Source organism: Peromyscus leucopus, chromosome 13, assembly GCF_004664715.2.
Source record: "Peromyscus leucopus breed LL Stock chromosome 13, UCI_PerLeu_2.1, whole genome shotgun sequence".
Classification (NCBI taxonomy): Eukaryota; Metazoa; Chordata; class Mammalia; order Rodentia; family Cricetidae; genus Peromyscus; species Peromyscus leucopus.
Genome location: NC_051074.1, coordinates 29,924,596 through 29,948,547, shown reverse-complemented (window position 1 = coordinate 29,948,547; position 23,952 = coordinate 29,924,596). Strand labels below are relative to the sequence as shown.

At 40.7% G+C, this 23,952-nt stretch overlaps 1 protein-coding gene across 4 annotated transcripts; it reads left to right on the top strand.

Annotated features, from left to right (window-relative positions):
- The first annotated feature begins 18,421 nt into the window (after nucleotides 1-18,421).
- Ccl20 (C-C motif chemokine ligand 20) lies at nucleotides 18,422-21,809 on the top strand. 4 transcript variants are annotated; one of them, XM_028874062.2, is made up of 4 exons: nucleotides 18,431-18,696; nucleotides 19,791-19,902; nucleotides 20,568-20,645; nucleotides 21,317-21,809. In XM_028874062.2, exons 1-4 carry the CDS (start codon nucleotides 18,618-18,620, stop codon nucleotides 21,336-21,338), a joined length of 291 nt encoding a protein of 96 aa, XP_028729895.1. In that variant the 5' UTR covers nucleotides 18,431-18,617; the 3' UTR covers nucleotides 21,339-21,809. The 4 variants fall into 4 exon arrangements, with proteins under 4 accessions (XP_037066359.1, XP_037066358.1, XP_028729895.1 ...); XM_028874061.2 differs by having other exon boundaries at nucleotides 18,438-18,696; nucleotides 19,788-19,902; XM_037210464.1 differs by lacking the exon at nucleotides 21,317-21,809 and having other exon boundaries at nucleotides 18,422-18,696; nucleotides 20,568-21,287.
- The last annotated feature ends 2,143 nt before the right edge of the window (nucleotides 21,810-23,952 follow it).

Below are 23,952 nucleotides of genomic sequence, written 5' to 3'. Positions count from 1 at the left end.
AAGATGTTAAAGATGTTCCACATAGGGCTGAGCACTCAGTCTCTTCTCAGCTTTTTGACTAGTTATTTACATATAATTTTTTACATTCAGACATGTTCATACATGTGTGTGTGTGTGCATGCATCTGTGTGCGCGTACACACACACACACACACACACACACACACACACACACACACACAGAGTAATAGTTAATCTTGGTTGCCAACTTGGTAAGACTTACAATCACCATAAAAATGAACCTCTGGGCATATGTAGGAGGGAATTTCTAGGTTAGGCTGATTAAATGAAGTGGGAGAAACTCCCCTGCACATGGATGTTACTAGTCAATGGACTGGGTTCCTAGGCTGAACATAAAAGAAATAAATTGAAGCCGGGCGGTGGTGGTGCATGCCTTTAATCCCAGCACTTGGGAGGCAGAGCCAGGCGGATCTCTGTGAGTTCGAGGCCAGTCACCAAGTGAGTTCCAGGAAAGGCACAAAGCTACACAGAGAAACCAAAAAAAAAAAAAAAAAAAAAAAAAAAAAAAAAAAAAAAAGAAGTTGAGTATTGACATTCAGCTCTCTCTACTTCCTGACTGTGGACAGGGTGTGAGCATCTATTTTAAACACCTGCTGCCTTGACATTCCCTCAAACTGTGGGCCAAAGTCAACCATTCCCTCCCTGACACACACACACACACACACACACACACACACACACACACACACGCACACTATTTGAAGTACTGGAGAGTGAACGCACAGCCTCACATCTCTCAGCCATCCTCTAATCTTTATTTTGAAACGGTCTCCTTAGTCCAGGCAGCTCCTGAATTTGTAATCTTCCTACCTCAGCTTCCAGAGGAGCTGGGTTAACAAGCATGTGCCGCTGTCGAGCCTGGCTCTGATGATAGTCTCAGTAGATATGTATTGTCTTATATAAACAACTAGGCTTAGATGTCCTAGACTGGAGAAATGTAATAAATGGACATGTGAACCTTCTCTACAGAAGTATAATAAATGTACACCTGTATAAAACTGAAGTATTGAAACACTGCCCATTATCATGTCGACACATGGGCCTTTTAGCTAATGGCATTGGTAAGGATCAAATGGTTGTTCTCGGCTCTATCTTGAAGCTTCATGTTATGGATGACTATGGGGACTCGGTGATAAAGATGAACAGAATTCTTTAGCAAGTTACTTTCTGATCAGTCAGATGGTTATTTTTAGCTGACTTCTTCGTGGCAGCTTTGAGAAAAATATGTAGGGGAATTTTCCACTTTACAATAGGGAGCTACCACGATTTCATCATCATTGGAGCCATAGCTCAGTTACATATTAAAACCTTTGGTCTGCTGAATAAATATACTCAGTACCCCGAGGCTCCTCTGGAAAGTACGGGAATGCCATCTCTATCCCTCAGCTCTCTTCTTCCCGTTCTCCCATTTTTTTTTCTGGCAAATATTTACTTGATGAGCTTAGGGTGTGGCACATGTGCACCACGGGACATTCTCTCCTCTTCTCCAGGAGGAAAAGTTAAAAATGATCAGCTGCTAGTGAGTTTGCACCAGGGTATATCACAGGAGGGGTGAGCCCAGGATCATGGGGCAGACTGAAGACTCCACTTAATGAGTCTTAGTTGTTTTCATATGCTCTGAGCAAATTCATTCACTTCCCAGCATTGCTAGCTGTACAGGAGAACGGGCCGACTCTACAGAGAGTTTCTGAAAGGAATTTTGCTGTATCAAAGTTATTGAATATATACTTGTGTTTTGATTCCACAATTCCATATTTTGGATTTCTCTTAAGAAAATAACTAAGGATATGTGCAAAAATTCATGCAAAATGCTTCCTCTCCCCACCCCCCCACCCCCCCACCCCCCACCCCCCCCACCCTCCCCGCAAAAAAAAAATACTTTTTTGCAGTACAAGTGATAGGAAATGAATGACTTGTAACAACCTATGGAGATAAATCATGGATAAACATGTAATAGGAAATGAAAATGATGGAAAATGATGACATAGAAAGTTCATTTGTTGATATGGGTCAATAGCCAAACTCATAGACTTAAATGAAAAGGAGACACCTTAAGGTGCTCATAATTTATGCAAAACATGTGACTAGCAACCAGTCTAAAAGTAATTTAGTATTTAACTCTCTGTTCTTTGAATGTTGAGCATATGATATTTTTTTTGCTTGCTAGATTTATATATTGTATTCCAACAAGGTATATGCATCATAGCAATTTATTTATTATGGGGGACATATGTATTTGGCAGTCATTTGGTAATCAGAGGACAATTTTTGGGAGTTAACTTTCTTTTCACTGTGTGTTCTAGGGATCAAACTCACGTTGTCAGACCTGTGTGGCAAATACTTTTACCCACTAATCCATCTCTGTAGCCTTATGGTAATTTTTAAAGTAATAAACTAAAAAAAATTTTTCCCCTGTATTTTGCTTTATAGACTTTCTCCAACTTCCAGAAAAAGACAGTAAGTGATTCAGATATTCAGCTTAACAAGTATATTTTGTTTTGTGGTAAGATCTTTTGAGGAAAAGAGGGACCATTTAACCATTACACTAGGATCATACTTAGAAGTTCAGGAGAGAGATGTTTTTGAGGCTTATACATGCATAGTTTTTAGATTGTTAGGTAATCCTCCAATTCAAAGCTACCATTTCCATCACGTTGTGACACTCTCTCCTCAGAATCCTTCTCAGCGTGGTTCATAAAGGTTGGCCTTGTTTGCTACCTCAGGAAAATTTCATATGTCAATTAACTGTAACACTATTGGAGAGTGTTTGTTGTGTTTTTCCACTGGATATTATTTTAAGGGAAGTCAACTAAAACGAGGCATAGGCATTTCATCAAGGAAAGTCCTTTGAAGAAGATAAAATGAATGCTTCAGAATATTTAAATAAATAAGTGTAATAGTGTGGTGAATGTTATACACTGCAGACATGAAAAATCAAAAATATTTTTACAAAACAACAAATCAATCACTGTGCACCTGTCAATCGTATACACCTAGAAAAATTAGATGCCTTCTCAGAGTTCTATTTGCATTCACACATTCAGCATCAGAGTTTTAGAAGAATCCGTGTCCTCGTTCAGTCTGGGTTTCAGTGCATAAGTCTTAGCTGAGCCATTCAGGTTTGAGGAATTCAGTGAGTGACTTGATAAGGCAATTCAGAGTTGGTTTGAAAATGGGAGTATCTGAAAACACCATTGTATCCTAAAAGACATGAGAATCCACAAGCAAACGAATGAACAAACAAACAAGCAACCAACTCTCTAAGAACAAATTTAATCTGGTTGAACAGAATCTATCTTATTGAAATATAAACTTAGCCACGGAAAGCGGACTGACTTGGGTATGCAAATTACTTTACTGCAGCAAGAGAAGCTTATTGGCTTCAGGATTCACAGTGGGAAATTTCTGCAGAAACTTTTGAGCTCTCATTACAGTTACAGTAATAATCAGAATCATATTACTGTGAAGGGCTGGTGGAGAGCAGCCAAGTCCCCAACTTCCTCAAACAGTGGACATGATAATCTGAAACAATCAGGAGCAATCTCTTTTATAATACCTAACAACAAATTCTTTTGACCACAAGACGTGCCGGTTTAAGCACACGAGGGAGGCGATCTTTAAGTGATATACTTCTTGATTCTAAAAGACAGCAGGGGCTCAGTTGGTGAAGTGCTTGTCATCTTAGTATTAGAACACGAGTACGTATAATCAGCCACCAAATAAAGCCAGGTACAATGGCACATGTCTGCAACCCCAGTGTAAGGAGAAGGAGTGAGATGAATAACCTCCCAGAGCTGTACAGCCAGTCTAGCCAACTGGTGAGCTCGAGGTTCAGTGAGAGACCCTCACCCAAAAAATAAAGTGGAGGGACATTGAGGAAGACATCTGTTATTGACCTCTGGCTTTTTACGTGTGCATATACATGAACATGTGCATCATAACACACACACACACACACACACACACACACACACACATCAGTTGCTGCGTGAGTCTATTAAGGTCTATTATAGGGCCTCATAACATTTCCTTAGAGAGGTAATATGCAAGCTACTCTTTGTAAGGAGCTTATGAAAAATTGCAAAAATATTCTTTATTTTGGTGTTTTCTTCAAGATGCTTTCAAGTCCCACCATGCCTTGGCTCTGAACATCCCCAGTGGGATTATTTTTGACTTTCTCTTTTTACAGCAATGACACTATTGTTAGTCATCTGCAGCTCTTATAGCCAGGATACTTTGGTTTTCCTGAGTATAGCATAAGAGTATCCCTCCCCAGGGCTATATGGCCTTGCAGCATCATGAATTTATATGTCAAATCTTTTCTTCCAGAATAAATGAATCATAAAGAAACAGCCCATGGATATTCACTGTGTTCTGGAGAAGACAGGGTCTTTTTTGTTTTTGTTTTGTTTTGTAAAACTAAAGAGCTGAGTTGTCTTTCTGGAGTTTTGGAGGAATCATCTGGCCTGAGCATGCAGGATGTTTCTTTTATTCACAATTGCTCTTAAGATAGCTGCTTCTTGCTGGGCGGTGGTGGCACACGCCTTTAATCCCAGCACTTGGCAGGCAGAGCCAGGCGGATCTCTGTGAGTTCAAGGCCAGCCTGGTCTAAAGCGTAATAAATAACACTGGGGGACAGGCAGACAGTAAGCTCCTAACCCTATTTATATGTTTACTAAAAGAGAAGACAAAATGTCCCATGATGTGAATAGAGATCCAGGACAGGCACCAAAATCACACAGAGAAACCCTGTCTCTTAAAAAACAAAAAACCAAAAACAACAACAACAACAACAACAACAAAAAAGATAACTGCTTCTAAAGAATTTTCTTGAGATGTCTGTAGTAAATGTTAGCTCCAGTTTGATTTGAGCCCTTGCCAACACCCATGCTGGAAATGGCTTCTTCTATGTCTGCCTTCCTTTCAGCTCCTAGACGTGTTCTGAGCTGAGGGAGAATGTTGGATCACTCCACTTCTCCCATACTGAATAAAACCAGTGGAGGCTACTGCCCATGAAGAAATCTTCCACTAACAAAGGGTTTGAACCAGGGCACAGAGTGCTGTCTCTCATCCTACAAGGGGATTATTTTCAAGACAACCATTTCCTTTTTTTCCCCTCAGGAGTCTCTAGTAAAGCCAACTTCCCAATGCCCATGGATGACCTTGGAAGCTATTCATCCCTCTTCCTGTCTTGTCTTCATGCTTCCTGAGATGACCTCACAACTAAATTATCTGCATTTTCAGTGCTTTCAAGGGAATCCAAACTAAGATGCCCCAAATCAAGATTTTTTTAAAGTAGTCTTTACAATATTTCACATTGTTGTCATTTATGAAAGTGTAGCCTTTTAATTCGGTTTTAAGTCGTTTGTTCTGAGACAGAGTCTTGCTATGTTGCCCAGGCTGGCATACGACTCTTGAGCTGGAATGCTCTTCCTGTCTTAGATCCCTTCATAGTTGTGCATGCATGGCTATTTCATTCAGTGATCTTTATAATACGTTGGATATGATTAAGCCTGAATAGAAACTACAACTTGTGCTGCTCTCTGAAAGAAGCTGGGTTAATGTGCAGGTTAATGATGCATAGTCCTGTGATCTACTCCACAATTAGGTAACAAATCATTGTGGAGGAAATGAGGAATAAGACGTTGACCTAGGGAGGAGGGCAGAAGCATCACTTCTGGCCCCCCAGGTCTATACTGGCAATGTCTCGTGTCTCCCTGACCTCTGTGACCTTACCTTTAACATCAAGGTATTGAGTCAGATGGACTTCAAGCTGTTCGCCTTTAGGAACTTTATAGTTTGGCACTGTTCAAGAAGAAAAAAAATGGGTAAGAACACTTTAACTGCACTCATAAGTCATCAAAACAGTCATAAGGCAGGCAGAGGAATTAGTGTAATAAATGACATTGGGGGACAGGCAGTCAGTAAGCTCCGAACCCTATTTATACGTTTACTAAAATAGAAGACAAAGTGTCCCATGATGTGAATAGAGCAGAATTATAGTTTATAGGCAACAAAAGAAAGCTAAGAGTGAAAGAAACAGTTCTTCCCAGGGATGCTCCGACTTCTTGGTTACCTAATTCCAAGTGGCCAGCACTGAAATCATAAGCTCATAAGCAACACTGAGCAGAACCAGCAGGTGGAGTTTATATGTTTAGGATGTATGTGAGGTGACTTAAGAAAAGGAGGACATGATTTTTGAGAGAGGGAGAGGGAAGACATGGTTTATGGGAGGGGCTGGAGGAGAGGGAAATGATGTAATTTCATTTTAAGTAAAAAATATTGTGAGCTATGAAAAAAGGACAAGAAATGTAGTTTATGGAGACTATCACTAAAGTTTCAAAAAATTATCACGAAAATTGTCCACTAATTCTTTGTCTCTGGTGTCATGGATACTTGAAATTTGAAGGTAGCTCCAAAATATCATTTGTATCAACAACTAGGCCTGAATCAAAATGTAAAACTATTGCGATATTATATAATTGCAGTCATAATAATGATCTTTGAAATTGATCTTTTGTAACGATGGTGTTCACATTCTGATAAAAACTTGTTTGTAAAACCCTCTTTTATTATGCAGGTAACTGGTTGTGCTCTTTGTCTTGATACTCTCTGGAACATTTAAGTTTTCACTAGTGTGGCACCTGTGGATTTGCTGTTCTTGGATTCTCTCAGACCAAACTGATGAACACCAATGACCAAATGGCTTTAAAATCACTGGCTTCCAACTCGTCCTTGATGCAACATGTAACAAACCACCTTTCATAAATTTCCACCTTTGGAACCAGTGCTGCCCTAGTAACACCTAAAAAACCCCTCCTGATGCCAAGGGCGGAAAGTGGCTCAAGTATTTCTAGTATTTATGACCAGTTGGGATTTAAAAAGGTCTTCTGGAAAAAAAAGACCCCCTCAACTCTACAGCTTCTTGCAGTCTCTATGTATAAGGCATGGGTATAATCCCCTCCATCACAAAGAAAGAACAGTAAAGTTGCATGTGAAACACCCTCTGGTTCTTGTCATGATGTGATCCCTAATCACATTACACACACACACACACACACACACACACACACACGAGAGAGAGAGAGAGAGAGAGAGAGAGAGAGAGAGAGAGAGAGAGAGAGAGAGAAACAGAGACAAAGAGACAGCGACAGAGACAGAGAGACAGTGAGAGAGGAGATACTCATAGAAACATACATGGCCTGAATGTTGCTGATAGCAGACATCTGGACTTTGTGTATCAACAAGTAATAGTGAGAGTCAAAAACTTATTTTTGAGATGCTGAACTGAACGATGGAAACCTTAAGTACTTTCCAAAAACCATGAAAGAAGTACTCAAGGTTGCATGCTCACCTTAAAAAAATTGCAATAGCAAAAATTGTAAACAACTTAAGTCTCCCAAGTGAATGAAGAAACTGTACTTTCCCCAAAATGATCAAATGCTATGGGTCCCTGAATGACCACATTCTAGAACAGGATGTGGGAAACGATAAAACTCCAGGGAGTAAATAGTTTATGCTTTTCAGGCCACACAGTCCATTTCAAGGGCTCATCTCTACCGTGGACGTGCTGAGGCAAGAGAGCGTGGTGTGTGCCAGTAAAGCTTTATGCACAAATCAGGAAGTGGGCTGAATTTGGTTTGTGGGTGGAGCATAGTGTATAGACCCTCAATTAAAAAATATTTATTGTATGAGAAAATGTCTAAATATATTGATTTATATTATATATTAAAATAAGATATATTTTTAAAAGGTAAGTTGTATCACTGAAAATACTTAACTAGAAATCCAATAAAATATAAAAAGGGATTCATTATTGTTCCTTTGAGACTATGGCTCTCACTTACAAAGACTTTTGTCCTCTAGAAACAATTGGCACTTTGTTTGTCACAGTGGGAGGTGGGAGACAGTGGTTGCTGCTGTAAGTAGAACACTAGTGATGCCTCTCAGCATCTGTAATTATCAGGATGGTTCTGATAGCAAAAAAGTACGCCTCACAAGTGTGAGGAGTGGTCTATGGGGGAGCCTGGGCTAGGGTGGGACTGAAGGCTCTTTCCTTCTTTCCTTCCTTCCTCCCTCCTTCCCTCCCTCCCTCCCTCCCTCCCTCCTCCCTCCCTCCCTCCCTCCCTCCCTCCCTCCCTCCCTTCCTTCCTTCCTTCCTTCCTTCCCTCCCTCCCTCCCTCCCTTCCTTCCTACCCTTCCTTCCTTCCCTCCTCCTTTCATTCTTCTTTCCCGTTCTTTCTTTTCTTCCTTCCAGCAAATGTGTCGTTCTAGAAAAATGAAAATGCTCATTTAGAAAAACATAACAGTGTCCATATGAGTCTTTTTACTTTAATAAAAGAGAAAGTAAAATATAGGAAGAGTAATACTGTAAAAGAAAAGAACTGATAATATTGGTCCAAAGGTTACATTTTCAGAGACCGAAAACACATAAATATAGTAAGTGTTACCACAGTAGTTTTCGAGATAAATAGAAAAGCTACAGTTTCCAGTGTGTTTCTGTACTAAATTTTATACTCCTGAGGCACATGTCATAGTATATGTTATTATGATCACATTTGTTTCCAAGTAGACAGGACAGATACAGAGTGTTATTTTTTGTGGGACACCCCTTGAAGCTAAAGTTAGATTTTGAAGATGAGTGAATTGAAATGCAGCCATGTGTTTCTTAACAATGGAACAAGGCTCTGAGAAAAACATAGTTAGGAGATTCTGTTGGGTACGTTGAAGTCCTTACATAAATCGAGATACATAGTTGATTACATGTTTTGGCTCAAAGTACAGTTTTTTGCTCTTAGGTTATAAACCCACACAGCACGTGACTTCATTGTATACTGTAGACGAGTGTAAGTATTTGTGTTCTTAAACATAGGACAGACACCATAAAAAGATGCTATAAAAGTTACAAGATGATAAACTTGCATGAGGCAGGCACCATGACTGGAGCTCAAAGGGCTGGCAGTCACTCTACCACTGGCTGGTGCAGGGTGGAAGAATGTGGAGGCCCAGGACACTACTACACACTTGTGCACAGTTTATAAGTACTGTATACTAAAATTTTTAATTTTTTCAGGAATTTGAGCCTTAGACACTGTGAAACTTTTACTTTATGAACATTTACATTTTTAAAACCTTTTAACTCTGGTAAAGAAACATTGCTTAAAACACAAAGACACCATAGGACAGTGCAGAAATCGTTTCATCTCTTAGAACATTATTTTCTCTTCATCATTACTATTATTCCATTTCTAAACTTAGTTGTGAAAAGTAAGACATGAACATGCACATTAACCTGCTCGCTGGGTTCCCCCTCTGAAGGCTGCAGTCATCATGAGTCCTAATCCCCACCACTCCCTTAGAGTAAACCTGCTTGGTATTCCCCAAATACTTACCCAGCTTACTATAAATAGACAAAGTCCATAACAGTAGTGTGTGGAGCTTTACAACTGGACACTGGCACCAGGCATATGTCTGACTCTTTGATACCAGTCTGGGATAAATCAGGTACATTACATATCAGAGGAGGTCATTTTGTCTTGGGTGCTTTCGAGGTCCACAGAGTCTGACTTAAATTATGGAGACCTACTTTGGCTTGCCCTGTCCCAATAACCATGATCCCATCAGCACGTGGCCAATGAGTTGCCCTCTGTAAGGACCTGGGTCTGTTTGTCTCTTGTCTTTGGTCTCACAGCACCTGGGAGTTGGTACCACACAACGGGACCAGGCTTACCTGGAACAACCACTGTATTGGTTACTTTCCTTGTTGGTGTGAGTGGCTAAAATCCTTGACGGAGGTAACTTAAGAGAGGAGAATTTATTGGGGAACTCAGTTTCAGGGGGCCGTAGTACATTACAACATAGAGGGCATGGCAGCTGGAATGGCTTTCCAGTGGCAGGAACTCGAGACATGGCTTGTTCACATCTCAGCAGACCAAGAAATAGAAAGCTTAGGGTAAAACCAGAAGGCGATACTGTCTTCAAGGCCCACTCCCAGAAACCCACTTCTGCTGGTTAGATCACAGTCTCAAAAGTTCTGAAACTTCCCCAGACAGAGCTGCCAGCTGGTGTCCAGGTGTTTAGACACATCAGTTTACGGGATATTTTAGTCAATGTTCTATGTCTGTGAACAGACACCACAACTACACCAAGTTTTATAAAGAAAAGCATTTGACTGGGGCTGGCTCATAGTTTCAGAGGTTCAGTTCGTTATCATCATGGTGGGAAACATGGCTGCAGACAGGCATTTGTGGTGCCGGTGAAGGATCTGGGAGTTGCTTTTGAAAGCACACCCCCAGTGACATATTTTCTCCAATAAGACCATGCCTCCTAATGCTTTCAATTACTGCCACTACCTGAACATTTAAATATATAAAACTATGGGGGCCATTCTTATCTAAACCACCACATGAGGGTACATTTTACATCCAAACCATAGCTGGACCAGGGTCAGAAATGTATGTCACTGAATTCTGCCTCCACATCCTGGCCAATGGAAGGTCTTGAGGGGCAATAGCATTGTGGAACTGTTGTCTTGCATGGCAACAATGTCCTCTTCTGAAGTACCTCATGAAGGACTGGGTAGTTTTCCAGATTCTCTCTCTCTCCATCTCATAACACCTTTATATAATCATGAAAATTATAAGTACATAACTCAGTAGCACTGTAACATTGTACTAATAATTATCAAGCCTCACACACTGCACACAGCTGTGTGGTATCATATACACTAACAGAACAGCAGGCTTTTCTACATCAGCATTGTCACAAATATGAGTGTGGCTAAGATAGCCACAGCATTCCTAGACAATAACATTTCTGCTGTTTCCACATAATCATACTGGAGCACCACCATATAAGCACTGAATGTGATATATGACTGTATAGTTACATAGAGTTAAGAGGAAACATACGGAATGAGTTAATCCTGAGACCAGAAAGGAAAATTGAGAGGGAGGAAGAGGAGAATACCTGCTGAAAACCTACTGTGTTCTATGAAACATTTTACTATCCCTATTTATGAGAAGGAGATCTGAGAGTCAGTTTCTTACTTCCTTTTGAAGTCACAGAGTCAGGAAGAGTGCAAGATATGCATCCATACAATTGGACATTTTTTTCCAGTGTGGGTTGAACTTTTTCATGAAAAGATTAGAAATTTAAAGCTGGCAGTTTCTTGGTGATCAGAAAGGAAGGCTGGGGATGTTTGAATTTGACATTGGGAAGGAAAGTATCTAACTTTCCTTCTTCAATTTGATGCTCAGATATGCCTCCTATGCTGCTCCAGACAGGGACATCATCCTTGTCCTGCCACAGCTCTTGGTTTATCTCTGATGCAGTACTTTGCAGGATCTATGGTGGTCTATGTCTTCTTTTGAAGTTTTCCTCTCCCAGGAATGTGCTCTCTTTAGTAGGAATCAAACATCATGGCTCCTTGCTTTCATAACACATTCCCTGTCTTGCACCTGATAGAGGCACAATCCATGCAGCTTTGCAACGAACTTCCTCCTTCCTAAGATGTGTCATGGAAATTCAGCAGAGACAGAGGATGTTGGGTGGACACAGAACGTGATTGTCACGCCAAGTTAATATTCACCTATCATAGAAACCGAAATAAGTCATGCAATGTCTAGATGGCCATTTTGTTAGCAATTCTATTACTGTTTTAAGTAAAATGTATTTGGTACATACTGCTTTTAAAGATGCTTACACTGAAAGCAGACACCAGCTTTCAGCTGTCTGTATATACACACCAATAAGCTCCTTCCATAGAAGAGATACTTGTCAACTTTTTTGGGAGGGTGTGGAAAGCAAGGCCCTGAGAGTCTACTATATGTAGGAATTAGGACTTGTGACAGTTGTGTCTGAGTTATTTGGAAAGAATAAATTCCAGAAATTACCCCCACCCCTCATAAAAATCCAACCAACTAACCAAAGAAAATCCCTCTGATAGCTTTTTTTTTTTTTTGGTCAAAGGACAACTTCAATCAAAGTTACTTTGAAAAAGAAGGAAAACAAATGGCCAATAAACATTTTAAAAACATGTTCAATATCCTCAGTAATCAAGAACATGCAAACCAAAACTGATTTGAGATTCCATCTCATTTCACTCATCCTGGCTGAGATCAAGAAAGTAATATGCAGTATTGTTCCAACTAATGCTGGAAAGGATGTGAGAGAAAAAAACTCTTGTTCACTGGTAGGAATGCAAATGTCTAACTATGAGGAAATTAATTTGAAAATTTCTGAGAAAATTAAAAACAGAACTACTATGTAACCCAGCTATACACTCTTGGTTTTATAGAAGGGACTCTAAGTGGTACCACAGAGATATATGTATAGATGTGCATCTATGTTCAGTGGGGTGCTATTGATGATGACCAAGAAATGGGAGCTGCCTGAATGTTCATAAAATATGAATAGATAAGGAAAATGTCACACACACACACACACACACACACACACACACACACACACTACACATGTGTGTTATATAAATTTTATACAGCCATAAATGAAAATGAAATGATGACCTTTAATGAATGCAACTGGAAACCATCATGCTAAGTGAAAAAGGTTAGACTTAGGATGACAAATTTTATGTTTTCTCTCCTACTTATCTCGATACCAAATCTAAAAGAGCTGTTCTTTTCTGTGCCTATTTAGACGTGAGAAGGCGAGAGGCAGGCAGGGGGTGTGACGGGAGTGGAGGAAACAGGAAAAGCGAACCTGGCTGCAAGGCCCCCTGACTAGTGACAGAGAAGAAAGAGGCTTTGACAGCTGGGGCAGGGACCAGACACAGGCAGACAGGGCGCTCCTTTGTTGCTGTTGTCTTTATTGAGGTGTAATTGACATACCATAAAAACCACCAGCTCCGCTGCTGCATGATTTGCCGGGTTTTCGTATATTCCCCGGGCTGTGCAACCATGACCAGTATCTGTTTTGGGGGTAAAGAAGAACCAAGTATCACAGAGCCATCAGCAGTCACCCACATTCTGCTTTCATTCCCTCAGCCTTGCCCGGGACAATCACCCTGTTGCCTCTCAACTCTGACTGATTTGCCAGTTCTGAACAGTTCCCGTGGAAGGAATCGCATGTGGGTAGTCTCTTGTACATGGCCTCTTTCACTGAGAACAGTGTTTTCCTAGGTTCATGCATTTTGGGGTTTCTATTGCCTCCCTGATTTTGGTTACCAGGTAATAGTTCATTGCATTTATCTATTCATCAGCCGATGACACTTGGACTATTTCTACTTGCTAGCTGTTGTGAGTCCAGCCGTCCACGGAGTTTGTGTGAGGATGTGTTTGCACTCTCTTGGGTGTATATGTGGGGATGGGATTGCTGGGTCCTACTCTATGATTAAACACTGGATGAGCTGTCAAACTGTTGCCCAAATCTCTGCTCCGTTTCTCACTCCCAGTAGCGTGTATGAGGTTCCCGTTTCTCCACAGCACTAGCAGCTCTTCCTATTTGCTTACTGATTGTAGCCATCCTGGTGGGTGTGATGTGGTATGTTATGGTGGCTTGGATTTGCATTTCCTGTGTGACTCAGAACGCTAAGTATCTTGAGCTTTTGCACATGCTCATCAGGCATTTATATGGCCCTTTTGGAGAAATGGCTACTCAGGCACTTTGTTCATTAAAAGGTTAATTACATTTTATTTTATTTTATTATTTATTTATTTATTTTTATTTATTCTTGACTTTTCGAGACAGAGTTTCTCTGTGTAACAGTCCTGGATGACCTAGAACTCGCTTTGTAGACCAGGCTGGCCTCGAACTCAGAGAGATTCACCTGCTTCTGCCTCCCGAGTGCTAGGATTAAAGGTGTGTGCCACCACCCGCTTGGCTGTTAATTAAATTTCAATATATTTATTTTGTATATGCTTGTGTGTGTGTGTGTGTGTGTGTGTGTGTGTGTGTGTGTGTGTGTGCGCGTGCATGTGCAAATGTTTTTCTTTTGTAATATTTCACACAGGTGTACCCTTTACAGTCTGTATTCACTCCCTGCTGCCCTCCCTCATCCCCCTTCCTCCCTCTTGCTGGCTTTTACATAATTCACTTTCTTTCTTCTTTTGTTCCATTGCTTGAACTTTTGATGCCAGAAACAAAAGCCATTGCGTAATCTATGGTCGGGAAGGTTGATTTCTGTGTTTACCTCTAGGAATTTTATAGTTTAAAATTATTATTATGCTGGTGACTCATTTTGAGCTATTTTGTGTATGTTGCGAGTCTAACTTTTTTTTTTTTTTTTTCCGGTTTTTCAAGACAGGGTTTCTCTGTGTAGCTTTGCGCCTTTCCTGGGACTCACTTGGTAGCCCAGGCTGGCCTCGAACTCACAGAGATCCGCCTGGCTCTGCCTCCTGAGTGCTGGGATTAAAGGTGTGTGCCACCACCCCCAGCTACATTTTTTTTTCATGTGAATATCCAGCACTATTCACTGAGAAGACTCTTTCTTTCGCTAACTGCCATTGTTACAGTAAGCAAAAATCGATTCTTCAAAGACAGGGGCTAAACTCCAGTGTTTCAGTTCTTTGCCGCTGGCCACAGACGTCCTCAAACCAACTTCTTAGTCAGCACAGCTTTTCCATAAGGGCTGGAGTGAGAAAATGTGACTCCTTCCACTTGTTTTTGTTCTTTTCAAGATTGTGTGGGCCATTCAGGATCCCTTCCAATTCCATGTTATTTTAAATACTGTTTTTTTTTCTATTTCTAAAAAGAAGCTAACTTGACTTAAAATAGGACCTGTATTGAACCTGTAGATGAATGTAGTGAATATGGATATCTTAATAATATTAATCTATTTTGTGGAGCTGGAGTATGTTTCCATTTATGTAGCTATTCTTAATTGTTTAATGATATTTTTAGGTTTTAGTATATTTTTACTTCTGTCAAATTAAAAAAAAATACTTGTTATGCATGTGCCTGTGAGTGTGCATATGCCAAGTGTGTGCATGTGGAGGTCAGAGGATGAATTTCAGGAATGGTTCTCTGTTTCCATCACGTAGGTCTGGGGATTAAATGCGGATGGTGTGGCTCAGAGGAAAATGCCTTTATCTACTTAGCCATCTTTCCGGTCCATTCTTTTCTCAAATTTATGCCTATTTTATTTTTTGTATTTTCTGAGTGCTAATATGACAGGCCTGTGTCACCACAAACATCTCATATTTTATTCTTTTTGATGATGTTGTAAGGTTATTTTCTTAGTTGTATTTTCAGACTATTCACTGATAGTTTGTAGACATACAATTGTTCTTGTAGAGTGAGGTTGATTCTTGGACCTCAATGAATTAATCAGTTCTAATCATATTAGAGGATTTAAAAAAGGATTTTGCATGTGCAAGCTTCTATTGTCTGCACATTTATTCAGTTCCTACTTCCTCTCTCATCTGGGTGCTCCCTCCTTCCCAGTTTTATGCTTAATTAGTTGTACATGCACATCCAGTACAGTGCCAAATGGTGAGAGCAGACATCTTGTCTTCTTCATGCCCTCAGGATCAGGTATTAAGCCTTTCAACAGTAAGCGTGCCATTAACTCTGGGGTTTTCACAAATCAACTTTATCAGATTGAGGAATTTCTCTATGACTCCGAGATTGTTGGGTATTTTTTTTTTTTTTATCATGTGTAAGCATTAGAGTCTATCAAATATGTTTCCAAATGGATTTTTTTTTTTTTTTCGAGACAGGGTTTCTCTGTGTAGCTTTGCGCCTTTCCTGGAACTTGCTTTGGAGACCAGGCTGGCCTCGAACTCACAGAGATCCGCCTGCCTCTGCCTCCCGAGTGCTGGGATTAAAGGCGTGCGCCGCCGCCGCCGCCGCCGCCGCCGCCGCCGCCGCCGCCGCCGCCCGGCTCTCAAATGGATTTTTAAAATAAATGTTGCAGTACATATCCTTTAATTCCATGCCCTCTGAGGTGCCTAATGTTTTAGTTGGCTGGTATAATTAATCCCATTTAAGTGTGATACATAAGTCTATTATATAAGTGACTTGATTCAGTTTGCTAGTGTGTTGTTGAGGACTTTCATGTCTGTTTCTTTGTAAAATTTTCTAACAAAGATTTATATTACTCTTAATTATGTGTACGTATGTGTCTGGGAGACCAGAAGAGGGCATCACATTCCCCTATAGCTGGAGTTAGAGGTGATTTGCCCAACTGGCATATTGGGAACGGAAAGCTAGGGTCCTCAGCAAAGCAGTACACACTTACAATGGCTCCTTGTGTGTCTGTTTTCCTAAGAAGTACTGACTTGTGGTTTTCTTTTCACATGAGGTCTTCCTCTCATTATTGTCCACCAATATTGTACTCACAGAATGAGTCAGAAATTTCCTCTCTTGATTTTTTGTGAAAGTTGTGGAAGGTTGACAACATTTTTTCTTTGACTGTTTGACAGAACTTACTAGTGAACCAATCTGATCCTGGGATTTTCTTTGTGAAGAAAAACTCCAGTTACTAATATGATCCCTTGTTTAAATCTATTCAATATTCTATTCTAGTTCTGACTCAATTTCACAATTGTGGTCCTTCCATTCATGTTGTATGTTGGATGACATACAGTCATCCATAGTTTTATCTTACAATTCTTGAATTTCTTTCAAGTCAGTAGTGATGTGCCCTCATCCCTGAGGGGACTTTCTTTTCCATCTTCTTGGTTATTGGAAGTAAAGCTTGCTAATGTCAAACATGATGAAGAATAAGATTCAGGTCCCATTGGTTTTCTGCTACTTTGTTGTAGTCCTTACGGTTCCCCTTTGGCCGCTTTGGGTTCAGCTTGCTCTACTTTGTGAGTGTCTTGAAGCAGAAGGTAAGCTTACTGACTTGACATTGTTCTTGGTTTTCATGCAGATGTTGCAGCTGTGGGCTCCCGTTTGAGCACTGTTCTCACAGTCTCTTCTAAGTTTTAGAAAGCTGTGTTTTTTGTTTTGACTCATCTCAAAGTATTTTTCTACTTCTAGTGATTTTTTTTTGCATGTTGGTTATTTAGAAATATGTCAATCAATTTTTATACATTTGTGAATCCCCAAATTTCCTTCTTCTATTGATTGATGGTTTAATTTCATTGTACTTTCCAAGCACATAGTATCTATTATTTAAACACTTTTGAAATTTTTTAGGATGTCTTCAGTAACCTATCATGTAATTTATCTTGGAGATTCTTTCATGTACAACTAAGAGAAATGATTATCTTATTTCTGAGTAGAACGTTCTAGAGATGTCTGTTGTCTTTTGGCTTAGAGTATTGTTTAAGTTGCCTGTTTTTGGGGTAGATCTTCAGCTCACTTTTTTTTAATGATCACTGAAAAGTGTGGAGTCTTCAATTTGTATTATTGAATTTTCATTTCTTCTCTTCAGTTCTGTCAATTTTTGTGTCATGTATTTAGTGGTGTGATTGCTTGATGTGTGTGTGTGTGTGTGTGTGTGTGTGTGTGTGTATGTTCATAACTTTTATGTCTATATTCCTATATTCATGAATGTCTGGATCCTTTAATAGTGTGAGAATCCATCCTTATCTGGAACAGTGTTTATCTGTTTTGTCTAAAATCTATCATATCTAGCATAAGGACAGGAAACCCCAGCTATCTTTTATTTAATTTTTTTTTTTTTTGGATTCTTTTACTTTCACTTGATTTTTCTGGCAGACAGCTCTTAGGAGAGATCCCAATACATTTTTATTATCATCACCATCACCATTTGGGAACTGTTTTTCCGATTGGCCCTTGCTGATAGTGTTTGTTTTTTTCCCTCCCTTTGGCTCTGTATTCAGTCCATTGTCACAAAGAACAAAAGGCAGGTGGAGGGATGGTGGTTCTGGGCTACGGTGCTGATTAAAGGTATATAAATAAATACAGACAATTCTTAGAGACGCTGGGGTAAAATCAAGATGAAGTCGCTGCTCTAGGGGAGGTGGTGAGGCTGGTATTTTCCGTAACTGTTTGGGAAACTTCTGTCATGTCGCTTTACAACCTGCTCTGGATGTTGGTCCAGAAATTCAGAATCTTCTGTGACTGCTAAATCTCCATCATGTAATCACAAACTTGTGTTGCAGCATGCCTGATCTCCCCCCTCCAGCGCTGGCTGTGGGCAGGAAACTGGTGTAACAATAGGAGTATGAAAATAGTCCCATTCAGAGGCTGTTCTTCTCTTAGAGAGAGAGAGAGAGAGAGAGAGAGAGAGAGAGAGAGAGAGAGAGAGAGAGAGAGAGAGAGAGAGAGAGAGAGAGAGACTGATTAAATTATACCTGGATGGGTGCCATTTCTGGGCCACTAGTCTGAGCCGCCTTTCTTCTTCCTACATCCAGAGGAATTAACACGGTTCTCCCCTCCCCTGTGCTCCGCCTGCCCTCCCTCCCCTCCCTCCCCTCCCCAGCCCCCACCTGACCTTCACACCTTCCCAACATTAGGGAAAGGAAGGAAGTTTTCCCTGTGGGTTTTCTTTGTGATGAGAGGAGGAGGCAGATTAATCAATGGGGGAAAACCCCGAGAAAGCACACGCCTTCTTGTGTACATTCCCAATATTTTGCTATAAGTAGGGCTGGTGCTGGAGCAGAAGAACACTCACAGGGCACTGGGTACCCAGCACTGAGCAGATCACTCCTGGAGCTGAGAATGTTCTGCAGTGGCAAAAGCCTGCTCAGCCTTGCTTTGGCATGGGTGCTGCTGGCTCACCTCCACAGCCAGTTAGAAGGTAAGTGTGGCCCCTTCTGCTGGTACAGGAGGGACAAAGGCTTTCTTTTCCCCAGGCCTTATCTTGGGATGCCCTGTGGAGAGCAGCCCACTAAGAGGTGTATAAGAGGGTCTGGTTGGGTAAGAGGAGTCTCTCATGGGTAAAAGGAGGAGGAAAGAGTGGATGCTAGCGACCAGGGATCTTCTCTGCTGTCAATTCTAGCAGATTTGGAGAGTGAATGGGCTTCCGGAGACACTTCAACTTCAGGACAATGCCTAAATACCTTTTCTGGGAGTGATGTTCTGAGTGTGACATTCTCAGGACATACGGTCATTCAGAAATGTGGAGAATATTTCACTTCCAGCCTTTTTTTTCTAACCTCCCAACGAAGTAATGTTAGTAAAGTTCATAATTTCCCTTTAAGGTTCAGACTGTGACACTTGACCTCAGTGTCCCCGTGAGGCCTGAGGACATTGTTCTCCAACTTTGAGATAACATTTATCCAGTGCCTTACAGCAGGTTACACTTTAACTCCGAGGAGTGTCCAAGTATTGCTTTATTATATCACTATCTGCAACAGGTGCATGCCTGAAAAACACGTGGTGAACTTCGTGGACGGGATTTAAATTCCACCAGCCAATACAACAGCTTCGGAGTGCTTTGGGCACAACTCCTAATGACTACATTTCCCTCTGTAATTTTGTCTTTGTAGTTCTTAGAAAATCACATCTTCTTTGTAATTTCACTACTGCCTACTCAGTAGCCAGAGCGCAGATTGAAATTTGACCCCCCCCCCATATTCTGAATATGAAATGCTTCTCTATAAAGGTCTTTTATTCTTGAAGGATGGTGGTGGGGACGGATACCCATATTCTTGAGTGATTATGGCAAACTGCCATGATATATTTCGATTTCTTATTAGAGATTGAGAGACGCCACGGGCTTGTATACTGTGTTGGTTTGGTTGAACCAAAACATTACAGCCATACCATTTTTAAAAACGATATCTGGGCATTATGTTAAATTAGACCTAAAAGACCCTTAACTCTGTTTCAAAGACATGACAGCTCATCCCTGTGAACTCAATGGCTTTGGTTTTTTTTTTCTTTTAGCAGCAAGCAGCTTCGACTGCTGCCTTCGGTACACAAAGAGCATCATTCCTCCAAAAGCGATTATGGGTTTCACAGAACAGCTGGCTGATGAAGCTTGTGACATTAACGCTGTTATGTAAGTTATCCACCAACTTCGATTCCATTATGTCAGGAATACATGGGAATTTCAGAAATTTTTTTTAACTTCATTGGCATTTTATTCAGAAACAATACACAGAACAAAATAGCTTTATTTCATATGTACTTCGAAGCTTAAGCAGGACTGAAATAAGTCCAAAGTTTAGTGTTTAGGTTTTGAAGGAGTGAACATTGCACAGGGCAGAGTCACTTTCTAGAATAAACTTGTTCAATGTGACACATGGAAGACACCTTTGAATTCAGCATTTTTCTACTGGAAAATGGGGCTCATTATAATATCACTTAAAATACTCATGGTTCTTTTAGGGTGTTATATTTTGGAGTAATATAAGCTTCCCACCATGTACATACATATTACAAACCTCCACCAGCAGCAAACATTGGATGACAAGTCTTGGACTGCATCTGCTGCAACTGTAGAGTCCTCAGTTACATCACAGGGAAAGTCTGAAGAGGTCTCTTCCATCCCTTCCATCAGGATTTATTATGAGCATTTTCTCTTTCCTTTCATCTCTGGAGCCAAATGCTTAGCGTGTGGAACAACACACTAGCACGTGAAGCTTCCTTGCATGTTCTCTGAAACACAAACACATTTCAGTGCTCACTGAAGGCAAATGCAATGTTCAATGTTTGATTTTTCAGCTTTCACACCAAAAAGAAACTGGCCGTGTGTGCTGATCCAAAGCAGGGCTGGGTGAAAAGGGCTGTGCGCCTCCTCAGGTATGGATCACTGAAGGACAAGCAGTCTACCCGAACGATGGGGGAAGAAGGGTGCAGAGGGTGGGCGGCAGGCCCGGAGGAGGTCTTCAGTCTAGAGACATTGGATTTTAGAAGGGGGAACTTGGGTTAGACCATGCAAGCATAGAGTGCATTTTTGTGCTTATATGTCAATTCCATCATTGTGTTTGTTATTATTTTAAATTAATATCTTTTCTCACATGATGTATCAGATCTCTCTGTGCATCTGATAGTCATTAACTACTTGATTTTCATTGCTGAGATGTTTCCTCTTTTTATCCTTTATAGACTTCCTGACACTTGGTTGGTTGCTAAACCCTGAAAAATAAATTTAATTAAAAAGAGACCAGTGATTCTGGCTTGCATCAGTAATGTAGCATTTAATGGATAGATGGTAGCTAACACTGTTGCACCATATATACTGAACTTAGAAACCCTAGACAAGTGTTCATACCCTGTTCCTGTTGTGAACTAGCTTAGTTATGTTGAGCAAGGCCATCCTTTCTCAGACTCAAGTTCCTCATATGGACTCTGAGCTGCTCTTCATATCGAGATGAGAGTGAAGGTGTGTGAAGTAACTTCAGGTACCAACGCCGTTCCTACCATCCATTCCTCTATTTGCAGTTTACACTTTTTTCCCTCTTTTGTTACAGCTTGAGAGTTAAGAGGATGTAAAAACTGATGCTTTTCTGCATGGAATTGGACACAGTCCAAGGATGAAATGCTCACACACAGCTGGGGTTGGAGACTGCACCTGCACATCACTGTACAGACCTGATTTGTGTCTCACTGGACTTGTCCAATGGATGAAGTTGATTCATATTGCATCATAGTGTGTCTTGTTTAAGCTCGTGTTAGAGTTAAGTTGTGTTTTATGTTATTTATAGATCTAGGTTTTCTATGTGTAGCTATTTAATGTTAATTTCCCACAAGCTATGGGAGGGCTTAATCTAAGGTATAATATTATGTTTAAGGGAATAAGATTATGTGGACATTCCTGTAGGTAATAAGCTATTGTAAAAAATATTTAATTTTCTTCTGTGTATTTAATTGTTTCTTAAATTGATGTAATTGCCTTGTCAAGCAGAAAGTAATTATGATTATATATTGAAAATAAAAGGACTGAAAAGTTACTTGTTGATGGAATCACGTATTATTTATTGAGATGTATATTAAGGATCTTTAAGGGTACAACACACATGAATTTTTCTGAAAGGATGTATCTTCATTTAATTTTGCCTGGTTTTCCCCTTTGCTTCTGCTCCTCATGGCCTGGCTTTTGTATAGATTACAACAGCAAGGTTTCACTTCTGTAATTGGCAGTCATTCCCCCAAAATTAGAATGGTCCTATATTTGAGATGCACAGTCCAGTGTTTATTAATATAAGCTCTTTAACATAAATAAGTAGAATCATATACTTGGTGACTATATAGAAACAGCAACCATTTAGAAAACCCCTGGGAAAGTCACTTGGCTAATCTTTCTACCAGCCGCTCTTCATCTCGGCTGGGAACATTTCTGTGCTTTTAAGTCCTGAGCTACCTTTCAGCAGTCTTCCAAAGGAAAATAACTACTTAGGAAGGTCTTAGAACCCCAAAGCCTTAGTAGCCAGAGGGGAGACTTGAGATGGTTAAAACCAGAGAGAATCTAGCAATAGGACCCTCAGAGAACGGCATCATTCTGGAGGCTCACCAGTGTGCTTCCATAGCCCTCCAGATGGCCTGCTTTTGTTGTTTCTAAAGAGCACCAAGGACCACTGGAGTTAGTCATGGTGATGCAGTAAAGCAAAGTTCATAATACACACACACACACACACACACACACACACACACACACACACACACCTACAATGCAGCCCAGAGTTGGGTCTTTTGACAACAAGCTGAAAAGAATAGTGGCCTCAGTATGCCCTGCAGACATCTCCATGCCCAGGAATAGTAACCTTGAGTCATCAGGGAAAGTATGCCTAACATCCTGTTCATTGGTTCAGCCAGACCTTATGCGCCAAACACAAGTGCTAGAGAGATGAAATGATGTAAGAGTTGATAATGTGCTCATAGTTAATTAGGGTTAAGCCATGTGGTAAGAGGAAGGGATGATAAGTAGCCTGGCTATTACAGTGCCTGGTAGCAAGCACTTTAATATAGACAGTCATGGAGTATACTTGTACATCACTAGGGAAGGCTTCCTGGAGAACAGACTATTTAGGTTAGCCATATTAAGTAGCTAATACCATGTTCTTGGACAATAACCAAAGCATTTCCATGTGGCTCAGCTCAGCACTTGAAGTGAGGTATGAAGAACCAGTAGGAGGTAGTCAGTTGGAAAGGGGGCAGCTCAGAATGCTTGGAAACATCTGGGGCATGTTTTAGTTGTCACAATATCTGAAGGTGGGTACCGCAGGCACTCAGTGGGCAGGAGCCAGGGATGCTAAACCTACTGGAATGCACGGAATACTTCTGCACGATGAAGAATTGTCCCACCTGAAATGTCAATCATAGTCATGCACCCATGGAGCAATACTGGATGAAGCAGACCGCATGCACGAAGTGATGGGGGTGTGAGACAGCAGATTAAGTCAAACGGTTGCCTTTACTGAGTAGAGTGGTTTGGGCTTGACCATGGGGTTGCCACAGAACCACTAAAAAGGCCAAGGCGGGTGGGGTCTCTGATAATGGAGGAGAGAGAGGTGAGACAAATGGAAACTACAGCTGCTTCAAAGAGTGAGAGATAATGAAACCTCAACTAAAGTCAAGGCGGAGGGAAAGGTAGAGAAGAGATAGGCTGGTGAATATTGAGATAGCTTAGCTGCCTCCAGTCCACTCTTAAGCATCACCCTTTCTTGGAACTGCACAAATAAAGAGAACCATTGTCAGGGCATGGGAAATTTGGCTGACATATAGGAGGGATCACTAGGTAAGCCTTGTAGAGCCAGAAAAGGAATATATTTTATTAATATTCTGAACATGTCTGAAGCTGTGGGAATAAAGCATTCTAATAATTGCTAGGTAAGTCTGCAGAGGATGTTGTCTCCAGGACAGGTGCCAGTTTAACAGCCAACAATGAAAAAACAAAAGTGACCGATGCATGGGCATATACTTGTGGGTATATTAATCGAGCAAGCTATTTCAGAAATCATGTTGGAATCATAGCTGAACTTGACTTCCAAGCACAGGGGACCTTACTATGTATCTTGAATATTTAATGCATTAATTTATTGAGCCAATCATGGTCTTAGATCATGGATATAATTCTTAGTTTACAGGTCTTTTGTTTTTCATTTTGGAA